The sequence below is a fragment of the Rhinopithecus roxellana genome, chromosome 17, assembly GCF_007565055.1.
Source record: "Rhinopithecus roxellana isolate Shanxi Qingling chromosome 17, ASM756505v1, whole genome shotgun sequence".
Classification (NCBI taxonomy): Eukaryota; Metazoa; Chordata; class Mammalia; order Primates; family Cercopithecidae; genus Rhinopithecus; species Rhinopithecus roxellana.
The window spans coordinates 74,438,646-74,457,689 of NC_044565.1; the positions used below are offsets into that span (position 1 = coordinate 74,438,646).

The window sequence follows — 19,044 nt, forward strand, 5'->3', positions numbered from 1 at the left end:
ATTACTTCTGTGTTCATGCTAAGTTATTATGAAAGTTATAAGAAAAGTATGTCCAACAAAGTATATCCATTTAGATTTTACATTTAGTGTCATATAACATAGTCTATTATATGTTAATATTGAAAGCATGTTGCTGGAAGTTTGAGTTCCACAAACAGAGAAGCTATCTTTTTCTCATCAGAGTATTTGGGTCTGGAGGCATGTCTAAAATCTTTGGATAGATAATTAATTAGTTCTACTTGATTTGAACAGGTAGAAACTTTGAAAAACCATTTGAAAAAATTGAACATTTTTCCTCCTAATTTAAGGAATGTAAACCAGCTGATATCAAGATATAGAATCAGCAGCGAAAAACACTATCAAACTATGTTCAGGTTTAACAAAGAAAGAATTACAATAAAATACTTGAACACTTATTAACTCTCAAGTCAGTGTTTTTCCTACTACAGTGAAATGCTGAGTGTTTTAACTTCTATCCCTTCCTCCACCTTGTCTGCTGTTACATCTACTTTTTTTTTTTCTCTTTTTACTTTCCTCACAGCTGTAACTGTTGTTAGGATAATATTGTTTGTAGATCTTCCAGCATTCCAGGCTTCCTTTACTGCATCATATTAGTTTGTCACTGTCTTCCCTAAAGTATGGGGTCTTAGGTTTGATTTGCTCAGTGTAGATATACTCTTTACCTTATATTAACATATATCTTTATTACAGAAGTTCATATTGAATATGTGGATAACAACGCAAAGGGCTTTTTCATATTACTTGCTGACTTAGTGTGCTCTATTATGACTTTGTATAACTTGAGTATTTAAAGCTCATTGGAGGACTTTAAGTTTGTCTCTTCAGATCTTTTCCTGTATTATTTTTGCTTATGGTTTCAGCTTGTCCATTTTTCTATCTTGATTTAGTTTATAATAACTACTTTGTATTTAAACTTTACCATGTAGTACTGCTGCACTGAATACATTGCTTTATCTCATTCAATTTTATAACAGCCTTTTAAATTATTGTTTAATTAGATTTGTTAAAAGGTAAGTTTAGTATAGTACCTATCATAATCATTGCATATTAAATTATCTGAATGAGGATCTAAATTTAATTTTTTGTTGTTCTTGTGTTGAATTTTTTTTTTTTAATTTTTTTTTATTTTTTAGGCACAGCAGCTCTTATCAGCATGTTTAGAAAAGGTAGATATTTCTAGTACGGAGGGTTATGATTTGTTCATCACACAGCTCAAAGATGGTTTAAAAAATACGTCTCATGAGACTGCAGCAAACCACAAAGTTGCCAAGGTAAGAAGTTAATAGACTGCCTCTTTTGGGGTTATATTACAATGGACACCTCCATTCTTTTGCTGTTTCCTCTCCTTTTGGAAATGTTCTAATTCTAGGTTTTTCTTTTAAAAAGCAAAATGTGCTTATAATTCATCTTAAAGTTGAAACTGGCCGGGCATGGTGGCTTACGCCTGTAATCCCAGCACTTTGGGAGGCCGAGGTGGGCACATCACCTGAGGTCAGGAGTTTTGAGATCAGCCTGGCCAACATGGTGAAACCCCGTCTCTACTAAAAATACTAAAATTAGCCAGGCGTGGTGGCAGGCGCCTGTAATCCCAGCTACTTGGAGGCTGAGGTATGAGAATCACTTGAACCCGGGAGGCTGAGGTTGCAGTGAGCCGAGATTGCAGAGATTGCGCCACTGCACTCCAGCCGGGGGGGATAGAGTGAGACTCTTTTGCCAAAAAAAAAAAAAAGTTGAAACTTTGAAACTTTTTAGTTGAAGCTTAATTTCAGTTTGTGGGGACTATTTTGCTTATTGTGTTTTCTGATGCTTCCTTAAATCTTCCTTAGTGCCTGATAGACCTGGATTGGTCAAGAGGCTGATGAAAGAAGCTTCCTTGTTAGGTTGTGAGCTTGGATGCTTGGATAAGAATGGACTGTGTCTTTGGAAATTGAGCCATTTTGTGCTTTCTCTGAAATTTTTTGGCATACTGGGATGTATATGAGAGAGGGTGCTTTCAATTAAATCCTTGGATACATTTTTATTAATTCCCTCCATATTTTTCTTTTAAGACCTTTTCTAAGTTATACTACATATAAAACTTCCATATTGAAGGGTGTAAGGTAGAAGGTAAAAGCCATTTTCCTATAAGTAACTTGGGCATTTACAAAGATTCTTCTCAAGTACAGTTGTAACTATACTAAAATATACTAATATTGTGTTGTGATATACCTTGCTTTTTTTCTTTTATTTTTTCTTTTTCTTTTTTTTTTTTTGAGACGGAGTCTCGCTCTGTCGCCCAGGCTGGAGTGAAGTGGCGGCAGTGGCCGGCAGTGGCCGGATCTCAGCTCACTGCAAGCTCCGCCTCCCGGGTTCACGCCATTCTCCTGCCTCAGCCTCCTGAGTAGCTGGGACTACAGGCGCCCACCACCTTGCCCGGCTAGTTGTTTTTTTTTTTTTTTTTTGTATTTTTTTAGTAGAAACAGGGTTTCACCGTGTTAGCCAAGATGGTCTCGATCTCCTGACCTCGAGATCCGCCTGTCTCGGCCTTCCAAAGTGCTGGGATTACAGGCTTGAGCCACCGCGCCCGGCCTATTTTTTCTTTGAGACAGGGTTTCACTCTTGTTTCCCAGGCTGCAGTGCAATGGCGCCATCTCGATTCACTGCAACCTCTGCCTCCCGGGTTCAAGTGATTCTCCTGCCTCAGCCTCCTGAGTAACTAGGATTACAGGTGTGTGCTACCACGCCAGGCTAATTTTGTATTTTTCAGCAGAGACAGAGTTTCACCATGTTGGTCAGGCAGGTCGCGAACTCCTGACCTCAGGTGATCTGCCCGCCTCGGCCTCCAGAGTGCTGGGATTACAGGCGTGAGCCACTGCACCTGGCTCTTTTTTTTTTTTTTTTTTTGGTTTTGAGACAGGGTCTGGCTCTGTAACGTAGGCTGGAGTGCTGTGGTGTGATCTCAGTTCACTGCAACCTCCGCCTCCTGGGTGCATGCTATTCTTCCTCAGCCTCCCGAGTAGCTGGGATTACAGGCACACGCTGCCATGCCTGGCTAATTTTTGTATTTTTAGTAGAAGTGGAGTTTCACTATGTTGGCCAGGCTTGTCTCGAGCTCCTAACGTCGTGATTCCCCTGCCTCGGCCTCCCAGAGCTCTGGGATTACAGGCATGAGCTACCGAGCCTGGCCACCTTGCTTTTTTTCACTCAAGAATTTATCTTGGATATCTTCTCATACCCTCAGAGATCATCTGTGTTCTTCTTAATATTTGCATTGAGTTTTTTTTGTAGATTTATCATGATTTTATTACACCTTACTTTATTGATGGGACATTTTATTTAGGAAAACAGAAACTGTACTATGAATTTCAACAGAGATAATATATTATAAGAAATTAACTGGTGTTTGAAAACTGGAAAAGTGAAAAGGAAATCCTGAGATAACAGAGATAACTATAGGAAGCAGTTTTCACCTAGGTCTGGAGGAACAAAGATTAGGGGTTATCAGAACCTAGAAACTTAGAGAATAGGCCCCGTGGATCTGGTACTAGGAACTGCTACCCAGTTGGTAGCTCAGGAGCGTGGACGAGGACCTTGCAAAACTGGGACTCAGATCTCTGAAGAGAGATGCTACTTGACTGTTGGTAGTACCTCTGAGGGAGATCTATGAAACTGGACCTCAGAATGCTAAAACAACCAAACCAAAACAAAATGCTGAAGACTGGAAGAATCAACTACCGCGTCAGGTCCTTTGCTGAAACAGTGCTGACGGCAGTGGCCAGTAAATAAGAAGGAGCAAGTCTTTCTTCTTTCATCTTTCTTTCCAGTTTCCTTCCTGTGCTGCTGCTGGGAGAACCTAAAAGCCAGGAAACTGGTTGAAAAGAGGAAATATAGTATGCAGAATCCTAGCCCCAACCTGATAGAGCAGATAATTAAAGGGTAGATTTGGAACTCAGAGACAACAGTTTAATTAACTGGCACAGTCTACCCTGTTGGCTAATTAGCATCTCCATTCATACTTTATATATTTGAACTTTCATGTAACAAAACTGTTATGCTTTTTAAAAAATTTATTTTTGTTTTTGGAGACAGGGTCTTGCTCTGTTGCCCAGGCTGGAGTGCAGTGGCACAGTCTTGGCTCACTGCAACTTCTGTCTCGTGGGTTCAAGCAATTCTTCTGCCCCAGCCTCCTGAGTAACTGGGATTACAGATGCGTGCCACCATCCCTGGCTAATTTTTGCATTTTTAATAGACGTGGGGTTTGACCATGTTGGTCAGGGTGGTCTTGAACTCCTGACCTCGTGGTCAACCCAACTTTGCCTCCCAAAATACTGGGATTACAGGTATGAGCCACCACGCGTGGCCTAGTCCTCAGTTTATTTAATTTTTTAATTTAATTTTTTTGTTTGTTTTTTAGACAGAGTCTCTCTCTGTCACCCAGGCTGGAGTGCAGTGGTGTGATCTCGGCTCACTGCAACCTCTGCCTGCTGGGTTCAGGTGGTTCTCCTGCCTCAGCCTCCTGAGTAGCTGGGATTATAGGCGCATGCCACCACACCTGGCTAATTTTTGTATTTTTAGTAGAGATGGGGTTTCACCATATTGGTCAGGCTGGTCTTGAACTCCTGACCTTGTGATCTGCCCACCTTGGCCTCCCAAAGTGGTGGGATTATAGGTGTGAGCCACTGTGCCCAGCCTAGTCCTCAGTTTATAATGGTCAAGAGGATATATTGGTCAAGAGGATGTATAATTGTCAAGAAGATATATAATTTCTTTTTTTTTCTATTACCTGTTTCTTACCAGCTCTATCATCATTCAGCAACTCAGCTGGTCAGGATTCTTTACGTAGTGGAGCAACCCATCTTTACTCTTGAAGAATCTGAATCCTCCGTGGTGCTGTGTTTTTATTTTATTTTATTTTTTGAGATGGAGTCTCACTTTGTCACCCAGGCTGGAATGCAGTGGCATGATCTCAGCTCACTGCAACCTCTGCCTCCTGGTTTCAAGCCATTCTCCTGCCTCAGCCTCCCGAGTAGCTGGGTTATAGGCGCCCACCACCACACCTGGCTAATTTTTTGTGTTTTTAGTAGAGACGGGGTTTCACCATGTTGGCCAGTCTGGTCTCGAACTCCTGACCTCAGGTGATCCACTGCCTCAGCCTCCCAAAGTGCTGGGATTACAGGTGTGAGCCACCAAGCTGTATTTTAAGTTATAATTGTTACTTCACCTTTACTATTGAACTTGGAAGTATTAAGGGGCATCCTAGAGAATCTCCTGGGTTCTGCATAAGTTCCCCTTGCCTCTGTTATTTAGCATCAATCCAGTTTTCCCCTTGTCAGTTCCAGTCATACAAACTAGTAGAATAACGTACTTCTTTGCCTATTTATTCAGTGGCAAGAGGACCTCAAAGTTGCTGGGTAGCAATCTCAACACCAACTTCAATGGAAGTGTTGTTGTACCCCTGCAGGAACATTCCTCCCTTGGGAGTAAGACCTGTAGAGCTGAAAGCTTAAAAAAAAATCTGTGAATGGGTTTGTTAAATATAATAGTGGGCATGCTTAGAGAAACTGTCATACATTTTTGGTTGATTCAGAGCATATGCTTTATCTTGTAAGGTAGAACCCTATAACCTTTCAGCATGTCTCTTGCAGTTAGTGTTGAAAATGAGTCTTTAGTAGACCACTGAGCTTTTCTGCCAGGCCAGCTTCATCAGGATAATGCACAGTAAGACCAGTGGGAAAATTTTTTTTTTTTTTTTTGCTTTGAAATACTTTTCTTGATCAGAAGCAAAGTTTTCTACAATACCATGACATTCTGTCAGTCCACAGGCAATGGACTATTTCTGCCTATGGACAGAACAGGTAAATGCATACCTAGAATATATATTTGTTATGTTGAAGACAAATTGCTGCCTAGTCCATGACTAGGAATCCCGTATAATCAACCTACCATCAGATAGCTGGCTATTCCCCCTGGGAAGTGGCATGATATTGGCCACCCAACTTTGTTAACTGCTGTTTGACGGATTAGGCAATCAGCAACAGCTGTAGCCTGGTTAGTATTTGTACAGGGAAGTTTACATTTTTGGGCCGGTGCATAGCCTCCATATCTTTTGCCATAGTAGTTTGCACACAGGTCCGTTGAGCAAGCACTGGAGTGCCCTTGGAGAGAGGCTTACTGTCATGTATATAATGTGTATAATTTCTCCCATTTCCTCTGAAATGGATGCCTTTTGGTGTGCATTGATATATTTCATAAATATTTTTGCCCTCTGGGAGTTCTATTCATAGACCTTTGTTTTTGACCTCCTTGCTGCTAGTCTTCTAGTCCTGTTTCTTCCAAGTGCCTGACCATCTAGCTAACAAATTAGCAACTCTCCGTTAATTAGTGAGGATCTTTACTTCTGGCCAACTAAATCCATACAAGAATACTCACATATACTGACTGAAGTTCTAGCTATTGAGAAGATTTACTGTCACCATTGTCCTTGTGATTGGGGCTGTAATTCTGAAGCCATCCACTTCGGGGTAGTACCAGCATATCATGCAGAACCATCTGTAAATCAGGACCAAGAGTGTTTTCCCCTCATATTATTTCATCATAAGGAGTTCCCCATGAAGCTATTGATGTAGAACAAGTAGGAGACATTATAGTGGGAGTAGATATTGAATTCCGAGCCACTTGTTTATTCAGTTTTTCCTTTTGGACTTTGTCAAGACGGATCTCTTATAAAACACTTGATGAAGGATACTTGTTGCTTGTGCTCAATATTATGGTTGGTGTGTCAGATAACATCTGGACAGCTCTGAATTCGTAGACATTAGTTTCATAGATAGATATTAATCTCTATCTGGGACTAGTAAGAAACTAGAAGTTGTTTGTCAAAAGGAGAATGGTCATTTGCATGAGAGAGTATGGCTTTGCTCCAAGATCCTAGTATTCTGCTGTGTGATTGTCCCAGTTAGGTTGCCACAGGCTCCTTACAGCATCATTATTTGCCATGGACTTCTAGTGTCAGTGTCATTGAAAGTGCTCTTAAGGTAAAAGTAGCAGAGTATCTTGCAGTACAGTCTGGTCTTGTTGCAGAGTTTCTTGTTCTGCACCTTACTCAAAATTGGCAACCTTATATATTTCTTGATACTTGGATTAGAGCACACATTGAAGTGTGCTGGATATTGGCTCCCAAATCCAAGTAGGCCCACTAAGTATTGTGGCTTTTGTTTCTGTGGTTGGTGTTACAAGTTGGAGCAACTTGTCTTTCAGTTTGGAGGGAACTGACCTAACCGGACCTCTGGACCTCTGAAACTTAACCACGGCTACAGAATCTTGAGTTTTTCTGGAGACTCTTGTTCTCTAGTTTGCACCTTACTAAGGCATTTAATTTCCTTGATGTTTCCTCTTCATCTGGACCAATCAGTGTGCTGTCATGATGTAGTGGACCAGTATGTTGATCTGCAGGATGTTATGATGATCAGGATTTCTAGAACGTGAGATGTGGTCTTAGGGAAAGATTGGGAAGATTTATTATTGTTCCTGCCAGGTGAAAGTGGACTTTTTGGATAGTCCTTAAAACTAAAGATAGAAACATATTGGAAAGAACTGTAACTGCTTACTAGATATCAGGGGATTTGTTGATTTGCTTTAATAAAGATACCGCATCTGGAAAATCAGCTGCAATTGAAGTCACCACCTGATAGTTTACCAGCCACAGTCATTCTTCAAGATCCATTTGCAACAGGCCAGTAAAGGGGACAAGGTCATTTGGTTACCTTTGTATCTTTTAAGTCTCTCTCTTTCTCTCTGTCTCTATCTCTCTCTTTTTCTTTCTTCCCAAGACAGGGTCTTTCTCTCTCACTCAGGCTGGAGTACAGTGGTGTGATTTTGGCTTACTGTAGCCTTGCCCTCCTGGGCTTAAGTGATTTTCCCACCTCAGCCTCCTGAGTAGCTGGGATGACAGGTGCATGCCATTACGCCTGGCTATTTGTTTTTTAGCAGAGATGAGATCTTGCTGTGTTGACCAGGATGGTCTCAGGCTTTTAGGCTCAAACGAACCTCCATCTGCAGTTTCACAAACTGCTAGGACTGTAGGTATGAAGGCACTATGCCCAGCCTCAAATCTTTCACAGTGGCATTAATCTAAAAAATTTCTTCAGGAATGTAGCATTGCTTTAGTTTATTATCTTTGTAGAGAAGGAAAGTTGTAGGGACTTATACTTGGTGTTTTCTGTATTACTGGTCCACAGAGAAGAGCAGAGAGCTAATTTGGGGATTGTTTTCAGTTGCCTGTTTTATAGTATGCATTCAGGGACTGGGGAAGTAACTATTAGACAATAAGGATTTACAGACCCATAGAACTCTCTGAGACAGCTTTGGGCCAAAACTTTATTAATCGCTTGACCATCCTACGTGCCCTCTTACGTGGACCACAGTGATGTTTTAGGTCAGTTCAGTGCCACTTTTTTGTAATGCCTGAAAGGTCTTTTCCCCCATGCACAGTCACTGTAGTGAATGCCCATAGGTCTTTTTGAGGGAAGGTTTGGAGTATGATTTACAGTACTGTATATAGTTGGGGTATCATAGGATCCTTTCTCAAGGGGTGTCATCCTCCCTTTAAATAAAAAGCTGTGATCTGTGAACAGATTAATTAGGTCTAGAAGTTTTTATTCTACCTCTTTGTTTTTTTTTTCTTTTTTTAGCAATTCAAGTCATGTTTTTGGCCACAAGTTTTTCCAGTATTGTATAGATAAATAATAATATACTAGTCTGCCTTGAGTGTACTAAACAAGAGTAGCAATCATTCATGGGTGAACTGGGGACAGGATATAAAGATGAAATTACATTATGGACTTATTTCTCTGGGAGAATAGTACTTAGCATTTTTGTGGTCTAACTTCAGTAATTTTTGTAATATTAAATAATCATGGCTAACATTTATTGAATATTGTTGATGGCGAAGCTAGGCTCAGCATCCAGATGTGTGACTATAAGGCCATGTTTTTAGTTGCTATTGCTGGATTATGGTGACAATAGCAAGAAAAACATGCATTTGCTATGCTGAACTAAATCCTCATATACTCCAGTAATGGTAATTGTCTAAATATATTCTTATGGATGGAGGTATTTGAGTGCCTACTCTGTGCTTAATATTGTGCTGGATGAATAGGAAAAATGACAGATGATTTTAGTTGTCCTTAATTTTTGGTGATTACATAGATATATAAGAACGTGTGTTACTGTCTGGTTCTATACTGTCTTTTCCAGGGTAGTTAGTTGAGGTTTCATTTAAAAAATTAAAAAATTTTCATTGACAAATAATTGTATTTATTTATGGAGTATAATGTGATGTTGTAATATATGTATATATTATAGAAAGATTAAATTAAGCTAATGAACATATCTATCAACTCACCTACTGACCATTTCTTTATAGTGAGAATATATACTATTCTTTTAGCAATTTTGAAATTTACAGTACATGGGCCAGGGGGCGGTGGCTCATGCCTGTAATCCTAGCACTTTGGGAGGCCGAGGCAGGCAGATCATCAGGTCAGGAGTTCGAGACCAGCCTGACCAACCTGGTGAAACCCCGTCTCTACTAAAAATACAAAAAAATTAGCCGGGTGTGGTGGCACACTCCTGTAATCCCAGCTACTCATGGAGGCTGAGGCAGGAGAATCACTTGAACCCAGGAGCCAGAGGTTGCAGTGAACCGAGATTGCCCCTCACTATTCCATCCTGGAGACAGAGTGAGACTCCGTCTAAAAAAAAAAGAAAAAAAAGAAATATACAATACATGATTAGTAACTGCATCACCAGATCACTAAAACTAGTTCCTCCTAAGCTTCCCAGAGTGTTGGGATTACAGGCGTGAGCCACTGCACCTGGCCTTTACTGCACATTTTCTTTACCCAATCGCCTATTGATGGATACTTAGATTGGTTCCATATCTCGGCTCTTGTAAGATATTTTATTATTTTTTTATAACTGCAAGTTTCTGCTTTAAATGATAAACTAATGAAGAAAACTGACTTGAAACTGGTGAGTAGTTCTTTATTTGATAATGGTTAAGTTATGATTTTGGTTAAAACTGTTGAGTACATTTTCCTTTGCTTATACTCCCATTTTCTTTCAGTGGGCCACAGTTACATTTCATCTTCCTCATCATGTGTTGAAGTCCATTGCCAGTGCCATTGTAAATGAACTCAAGAAAATAAATCAAAATGTTGCTGCCTTACCTGTGGCGTCCTCAGTGATGGACAGATTGTCTTACCTCTTACCTAGTGCACGTCCAGAACTCGGAGTGGGGCCAGGCCGTTCTGTAGACAGGTATGAAGCTTGCTTACAAAGAAAGGTGGCAGTGAGATAGAATTGATTAGTTTTTGCATTAAACAAGAATAACTAGAAAATCTGGTTATGATTTTCAAAAATTTCAGAATTTCTAGCCTAATTTTGAAATAAAAAAAAATTCAATATGAATTAGAATTTGAAAACCAGATTTAAAGTAAACTACTGCTTGAATTGCTATTTTTAAACACTATTTTTTAGTACACTAAAGGTATTTGAAGGGGTTATAAAGCCACGTTTTGAAAATTCCAGTTTAGTACTTGCTTAGTAAATATTTTAGTTAAATTAAAATTATTATAATTATTCAGTGAATAATAACTGTTTTTCCATTGATGACATTTTGTGACCTTTGAGATAAATTTTGCCTAACTTATCATGCCCAAAGGTGAGTATAAGGAAAGTGCTATCATTTTACAATGAAAAAAACAAAAAAGTTTAAAAAATAATAGGAATAATTTTGAGTTAACATTTTTTTATGCTGCTTGCACTAGATTTAAACAGTATTACAAAAATCATACCTAAACCATCATTTTCTTTGTTAGAGTTTTTTTGAATGCTTATTTTGTTTAATTAAAAAGCCAGTAACACATTCATTTAAAAACTTAAATGATTTGCTATTTGAAATGGCATTGAGATTCTTACTAAAAGTACCGAGGTTTAGAAATGCAATACTGAAATATAGCACCCAGCAATTTTGATTAGATTTTTGTTTGCCTTCTCATTTAGTATTTATTTATTTATTTTTGAGACGGAGTATCACTCTTGTTGCCCAGGCTGGAGTGTAATGGCGCGATCTCGGTTCACTGAAACCTCCGCCTCCCAGGTTCAAGAGATTCTCCTGCTTCAGCCTCTTGAGTAGCTGGAATTATAAGTGTCCACCACCATGCCCGGCTAATTTTTTTTTTTTTTTTTTGAGATGGAGTTTCCCTCTTGTTGCCCAGGCTGGAGTCCAATGGCACGATTTCGGCTCACTGCAACCTCTGCCTCCCAAGTTCAAGTGATTCTCCTGCCTCAGCCTCCCTAGTATCTGGGATTACAGGCATGTGCCACCATGCCCTGGCTAATTTTGTATTTTTAGTAGAGACAGGGTTTCTCCATGGTCAGGCTGGTCTCGAACTCCCTACCTCAGGTGATCTGTTCGCCTTGGCCTCCCAAAGTTCTGGGATTATAGGCATGAGCCACTGTGCCCGGCCAAATTTTCTTTTTTTTTTATGTTTTGAGACAGAGTCTTGCTTTGTCGCCCAGGCTGGAGTACAGTGGGGCTGATCTCGGCTCACTGCAAGCTCCGCCTCCCATGTTCACGCCGTTCTCCTGCCTCAGCCTCCTGAGTAGCTGTGACTACAGGCGCCTGCCACCATGCCCAGCTAAGTTTGTGTATTTTTAGTAGAGACAGGGTTTTGCCATGTTAGCCAGGATGGTGTCGATCTCCTGACCTCATGATCTGCCTGCCTTGGCCTCCCAAAGTGCTGGGATTACAGGCATGAGCCACTGCACCTGGCATGCCTGGCTAATTTTTTGTATTTTTAGTAGAGACAGGGTTTCACCATGTTGGCCAGGCTGGTCTCGAACTCCTGACCTCAAGGTGAGCTACCCGTCTTGGCCTCCCGGAGTGCTGGGATTACAGGTATGAGCCACTGTGCCCAGCTGTAGTATTTATATTTTTACATTTCCATTGGATGTGAGTTGTAATTTCCTAAGCATCTTTCTGAAGTACATTTATAAATAGTATGTGCTGATGTTACCAAAGGCACTACTGAATGAATTCATTTTAAACTTCTATTATTTTTAGTATGGCTCTTCTAGTTCAGTAGCAATATTTATTAATTTATCTTTTGGTAAACTGATTTTTGCTTAATCACTTGCCATCTTTTTGTTAAGTGATTTTGTTGTTACATATATAACTTTTATTAGTTGTATTAACAATTGGGGAGAATTTTTATATTCTGTAGGAGTAATCTCTTGGGCAAAATGCAGACTATCATTTTTAATCAGATTATCTGGTGATATGTCCTATGGCTGTCATTTAAATATTCTTTGGGGTGTGTCTGAGGTGGGAAAAAAGGAAAAATACGTAATTAGAACAAGTGCTTCTTGTCTGAGATCTATGCCTATTTTGAGATTATAAAAGAGTCAGCTCTGCAGAACTATTTTCTTTGCAAACAGTTGCAGTGTTTCTAAAGAAATCAGTGCAAGCTGTGGTAAATGTTCTATTTTAGGAAATGCAGCCATTAGATAGGATATTCAATATTTTTAGAGGTGTTAAAATGTCCCAAAATATTAATTTTGATATAGACTGTGGTGTTTGTTTCATTAAAAATGAATCTAGGAGCCTATGAAGGCTCTGATGAACTTAGGTCTATGGAAGATTTGAGTTAGGTCTATTGGATGCTACTGCTGTTTTGTTGGGTAGTATAATGAAATGAGATAGGTCTTCTGTTCTAAGACTGATCCTAAAGACATATATAACGTGAAACTGAGAAAGCTTTTCTAACCCAACAGCTATTTGTTTAAAAACCTGAATACAACTATAAGTGAACCTGAAGTTACTAGCAATTTTATAGAAAATCATGTGCTAATTTAAGGGAAGAATTTAGAAGAGTATTTTCCTGTTCTCTTTGTCATGACCTTTACCACTTTTTCTTTGTTATCAGTTGTAATTTTGTGTTAGGATTAATAAACTTGGCTTATCCTTTCTTAAAATTATTTTAATTCTTTTAAGATTCTTACTTAAAATCTTTTGGACTCTTCTAAAGTTTACTATGGTCCTTTAAAAAATTACTCTGGGCCGGGTGCAGTGGCTCACGCCTGTAATCTCAGCACTTTGGGAGGCCGAGGTGGGTGGATCACGAGGTCAGGAGATCGAGACCATCCTGGCTAACATGGTGAAACCCCGTCTCTACTGAAAAATACAAAAAAAATTAGCCGGGCGTGGTGGCGGGCGCCTGTAGTCCCAGCTACTCGGGAGGCTGAGGCAGGAGAATGGCGTGAACCCGGGAGGCGGAGCTTGCAATGAGCCGAGATCGCGCCACTGTACTCCAACCTGGGCGACAGAGCAAGACTCTGTCTCAAAAAAAAAAAAAAAAAAAAAAAAAAATATATATATATATATATATATTACTCTAGTACTTTCTGTTATACTTTGAGTCTTGGTGAGCTGATGTATTTTAATATGAAAACGTATGTAATATACCCCTAGAATTGTTTATCAGCTGCAGCCACCAATCAGGTTTTCTCCTTCCCTTTCTGTTTAAGGGAAATTACTAAAAATTATCATTTTTAGTTTAAAGTAAAATATTGAACTTGATCATCAGACCATTTGCAGTTTTTGTTGATAACCCAGTAAAATTATTTTCTGCATTGTTAAATAGAAGTTTCACTGTGATTTGATGCCTAACTTGAATTACATAAAGTATGTTTACTTTTAGATCACTGATGTATAGTGAAGCTAACAGACGGGAGACATTTACCTCATGGCCTCATGTAGGCTATAGGTGGGCACAACCAGATCCCATGGCTCAAGCTGGATTTTATCATCAGGTAAAAAAAAAGAATGTAGAAAAGTACTTTTCTCAGTATGCCTTTGTAGCCTTCAGCAAAGTTATCGCTTTTGTTTTACTTGTTCAGAAACTTACTTTATGCAACTTGGTTGCATGCTTGCTTGTATGCAAGTATGCTTGTTTGCCCAGACTGGACTGCAGTGCCACAATGTCAGCTCACTGCAACCTCCGTCTGTCAGGTTCAAGTGATTCTTGTGCCTCAGCCTCCTTGAGTAGCTGGGATTACAGGTGTGCACCATCACACCTGGCTAAGTTTTGTATTTTTAGTAGAGATCGGGTTTCACCATGTTGCCCAGGCTGGTCTCAAACTCCTGACCTCAGGTGATCTGCCTGCATTGGCCTCCCAAAGTGCTGGGATTACAGGCGTGCCTGGCCAGGAAAAAATTGTTTAAGCAATTAACAACTGAGTATTTTCTTTCAGATTAGATACAACTTTTTTTAAAAGCAATTATTTTTATTTTTTGTTTTTGAGACAGGGTCTCACTCTGTTGCCCAGGCTGGAGTACAGTGGCACTATCACCACTCACTGCAGCCTCAGCCTTCCCAGGTACAGGTAATCCGCCCACCACAGCTTCCCTGAGTAGCTGAGACTACAGGTGTATGCCACTGGGCCTGGCTAACTTCTGCACCAACCTAATTTTTTTTTTTATAGAGACAGGATTTCTGGTGTTGCCCAGACTTGTCTCAAATTCCTGCTCAAGTGATCTACATACCTCATCCTCCCCAAAGTGTTGAGATTATAGGTGTGAGACACTACGCTAGGCCATAATTTTTTAATAAAATCAACAAATAGACAATATTCTTCAGATTGGGTTTTTGACAAGTGTTCTATTTTGATGCATGTTTATTTCCAGTGTTTGACATCTGCATTCATAACTCAGTAGTAGATGCTTAGGGTAATGCAATAAAAGAAGTTTGTTTACAGTTTCAAAATTCTCATTTTAGTTGGGGTACAAATTATCCATATACTAGATAATTACAGAAGCAGCATTACAAGTAGTACATTGCAACTTGAATATCTGTGCATTAAAGAACTGATTAAGTTGCACAGGTCAAGAATTAGTCAAGAAAAATAGTCATAGTTTTATGTAGGAAAAGAGGAGGGTATAAGGTGTAAGGATTAACACAATACAGAGGCATAAGAATGGGACATTATAAAAAGCTTTGCTGAATTACAGGGAAGTTAAGAAAAATGATTTTAGCTAGATGTTATTTATTTATTTATTTATTTATTTATTTATTTTTTTGAGACGGAGTCTCGCTCTGTCGCCCAGGCTGGAGTGCAGTGGCCGGATCTCAGCTCACTGCAAGCTCCGCCTCCCGGGTTCACGCCATTCTCCTGCCTCAGCCTCCCGAGTAGCTGGGACTACAGGCGCCCGCCTCGTCGCCCGGCTAGTTTTTTTTGTATTTTTTTAGTAGAGACGGGGTTTCACCCTGTTAGCCAGGATGGTCTCGATCTCCTGACCTCGTGATCCGCCCGTCTCGGCCTCCCAAAGTGCTGGGATTACAGGCTTGAGCCACCGCGCCCGGCCTTAGATGTTATTTAATATGTTATTTAATGGGAAACTTAAACTGAGTGGTATAGACTGGCTTGTCACTGTTTTACCACTGCTAAAAGAATCTTAAGAAATCTAATACCTATATGTCGGTTTAAATAAAGCATGCTTATTTAACTTTATTTGTTTATTTATTTGGGACAGGGTCTTGCTCTGCCACCCAAGGTGGAGTGCAGTGGCGTGATCACTGTAGCCTCAGCCTCCCAGGCCCAAGCAGTTCTCCCACCTCAGCCCCTCAAGTAGCTGGGATTACAGGCATGTGCCACCATGCCCAGCTAATTCTGTTTATTTTTTGTAGAGATGAGATTCACTATGTTGTCCAGGCTGGTTTCAAACCTCTGGGCTCAGGCAGTTTGCCTGCCTTAACCTTCTAAAGTATTGTGATTACAGGTGTAAGCCACTGCACTTGGCCTAATTTAAGAATTCAAGTACATTTTGAAGTACATTAAAGTAACTGTCATTTAGAATCTGAAGATTGATTATTCCTTTGTTATCTTCAAGTATTCTGAACATCTGAACTAAAATTAAGCTAGAAAACTATATATATATATATGAATATTTTATTCAAAATTTGTCAGATTTCCAGTTACAGATAGGTAAGTTTGGAGACTGGCTAATATTAGAATCAGTGAAATTATTTCCCTAAATTAAGGATTGAACATGGACCATTTTTCTAGCAACTTGTCATCTTTCTTTTAATTTGGTGTAATTTTCTAAGAGTCTCTGTTAAGTGATGCCTTGATATTTTTTTTTCTGGTGAGTTATTGTTCATTATATTCTATCTTTGCAGAGAGGTCCAATAATGGGTTTCCTAGAATCCTCTGATTCTAGGAAATGTTAGGAGCTGATTATTTGTAATCTTCTAAAATGTGTAATAAATTTGCATCTATAAAGTAAATGTTCACACATATTCATATTAGTTTTCAGGTATATTTCAGTTCAGGTTTTGAAAATATATATACATACATATATATGTGTGTATATATATATAAATTGTACCTGGCCCTTGGATTGAAATATATATAGCATTTTGTCCCATGTTGTATGAATTAGATTCCATATTATGTGAATTAGATTGACTACTTTGCTTTCCCTTTTTACTTGCCCTTCTTGTATAGTTGTATGGGATTTAGTATTTATTTAATAATAAGCCCATTGGCTGGTGCAGTGGCTCACAGTTGTAATCCCAGCACTTAGGGAGGCCAAGGCAGGAGGATCACTTAAGCCCAGGAATTTGAGACCAGCCTGGATACTTTAGGGAGACCGTGTCTCTACAAAAAAAATAACAGAATTAGCTGGGTGTTGTGGAACACTTCTGTAGTTCCAACTGCTTGGGAGGCTGAGGTTGGAGGATCACTTGTGTCCAGGAGTTCAGTTCAGGGCTGTAGTGAGCTATGTTTGTGCCACTGCACTCCAGCCTAAGACTCTGTGTCTTTAAAAGAGACAGATTTTTAAAGAGACTCTGTCTCTTTAACAAACAACAAGAGGCCAGGCGCGGTGACTCACGTCTGTAATTCCAGCACTTTGGGAGGCTGAGGGGGTTGGATCACAGGGTCAGGAGATTGAGACCATCCTGGCTAACATGGTGAAACCCCGTCTCTACTAAAAATACGAAAAAATTAGCCGGGTGTGGTGGCGGGCGCTTGTAGTCCCAGCCACTCGGGAGGCTGAGGCAGGAAATCACTTGAACCCGGGGAGGCGGAGCTTGCGGTGAGCTGAGATCACGCCACTGCCCTCCAGCCTGGGTGACAGAGCGAGACTCCGTCTCAAAAACAACAACAACAACCACAACAAATAGTGTAAACCAGCCAGAATCTTTCTTTTATACTTAATAGTTCAGATACTTTATTATAGCAATTAGAAAAGTACTAGATCAGGGATTGCATATATGTGTACCTCTCTTTGATTTAGTGGTTCATTTTCTGAATTTTCAAATAATGCAGGCAGTTAATAAATATTTGGAGGTTTCAGTGTATTGTTGGACCTAATATTATAGGCTAATTTTCTCATTTTCAGTATAGAATTTTACTTAAAATTATGAGCTTTTAAAAATAACTTTTATCGACCGGGCGCGGTGGCTCAAGCCTGTAATCCCAGCACTTTGGGAGGCCGAGACGGGCGGATCACGAGGTCAGGAGATCGAGACCATCCTGGTTAACACTGTGAAACCCCGTCTCTACTAAAAAATACAAAAAACTAGCCGGGCGAGGTGGCGGGCGCCTGTAGTCCCAGCTACTCGGGAGGCTGAGGCAGGAGAATGGCGTAAACCCGGGAGGCAGAGCTTGCAGTGAGCTGAGATCCGGCCACTGCACTCCAGCCCGGGCGACAGAGCGAGACTCTGTCTCAAAAAAAAAAAAAAAAAAAATCACTTTTGTTATAAAGCTATTTTAATAATGATTTACCCTTTCTGCCTCTATTCTTTATAATTTTGCAGCCTGCCTCATCTGGAGACGATAGAGCCATGTGTTTTACTTGTAGTGTATGCCTCGTTTGTTGGGAACCTACTGATGAACCTTGGTGAGTCGTGATGTTTCTGGACATAATAGGCTAAGTCAGTCATGTAAATATGCTTCTAAATTTTACTTTTCTGCTTATAATTTTTTGCCTTTTGCCACCTATTTTTTTGTCATTGTCCTGAGAATGAGATAGCCCTGTCTATACTCTGTCACACCACTTGGCATACAGTGTCTGTTAAGTTTGACTTTCTAAAATTTGTACACGAGGGAAGTACCAAACAATAGAACCACGCTCTAACTGAAAACCAGAAAGCTATGGTAAAGTGAACCTCAGCATGAGCTTTAGCAGTTGAATCTTGGTCTGTTGAGAGCAGGTTGTCAATAGGGAATCCATGAAGAGAGCCTTATAGTATACGTTTCTAATTTTGAAGGAATTTTAGGGAGTCTTTGATATCTCTGAATTTTAGTGCACGAAATTTTAGAACCTGGTTTTAACATTAGAGATCATGTATTGAAACTTCATGTTCACAAATAACTATTCTGAGGTCTTATTAATAGAAATAATAGTACATTGTTAGAGCAAATTTTATATAAGATGGTATACTAGGTACCATTCTGAATACTTTATATATTTTTAAATCATTTAATTCTCATGTTTCCCTGTGAAGTAGGTACTATTGTAATCTCCATTTTATAGGAGGGAATTATGAATATTCTCCAGTTTAACATTTATAGGTACTCTGTGAGATAGGAGTTACTATCCCATTTTAAAATGAAGAGAATAAAATTTGCTGAAGGGGCATATGGCTAGTAAGTGATAGAACCAGGTTTTGGTTTTAGGATATGTTGCTTGCTTTGTATTAAAATTAGTTTGAAGTCTCTGAATGTTAAATCACCTGATGTGCGTGGGGCAAACTTGCTAAAACATATTGCAGTGTACCTGTGGAGTTCAGATTGGAAAATTCAAGTTCCAATCTGTATGAAAAATTCAAGTTGTATCTATCTGCAGGCAGAGAGTTGAATACAGTAGTCCCCCTTGTTTGCAGGGCATACATTCCAGGACCCATTGGATACCTGAAACAGCAGATAGTACTGAACCATATACATACTATATTTTTTCCCTATTCATCCATAACC

At 39.6% G+C, this 19,044-nt stretch overlaps 1 protein-coding gene across 11 annotated transcripts in view; it reads left to right on the plus strand.

Annotated features, from left to right (window-relative positions):
• The window catches only part of BIRC6 (baculoviral IAP repeat containing 6), a 255,673-nt gene that overhangs the window by 22,760 nt on the left and 213,869 nt on the right, over positions 1 to 19,044 (plus strand). For all 11 annotated transcript variants that reach the window (XR_004054254.1, XM_030920767.1, XM_030920772.1 and 8 more), the window contains exons 3-6: positions 1,155 to 1,292; positions 10,127 to 10,320; positions 13,764 to 13,875; positions 17,886 to 17,968. Coding sequence is in view for 10 of the 11 variants with exons in the window: in XM_030920767.1 (XP_030776627.1) it covers positions 1,155 to 1,292; positions 10,127 to 10,320; positions 13,764 to 13,875; positions 17,886 to 17,968 (527 nt within the window). In the remaining variant the exon portion in view is untranslated. The remainder of the gene's footprint in view (positions 1 to 1,154; positions 1,293 to 10,126; positions 10,321 to 13,763; positions 13,876 to 17,885; positions 17,969 to 19,044) is intronic.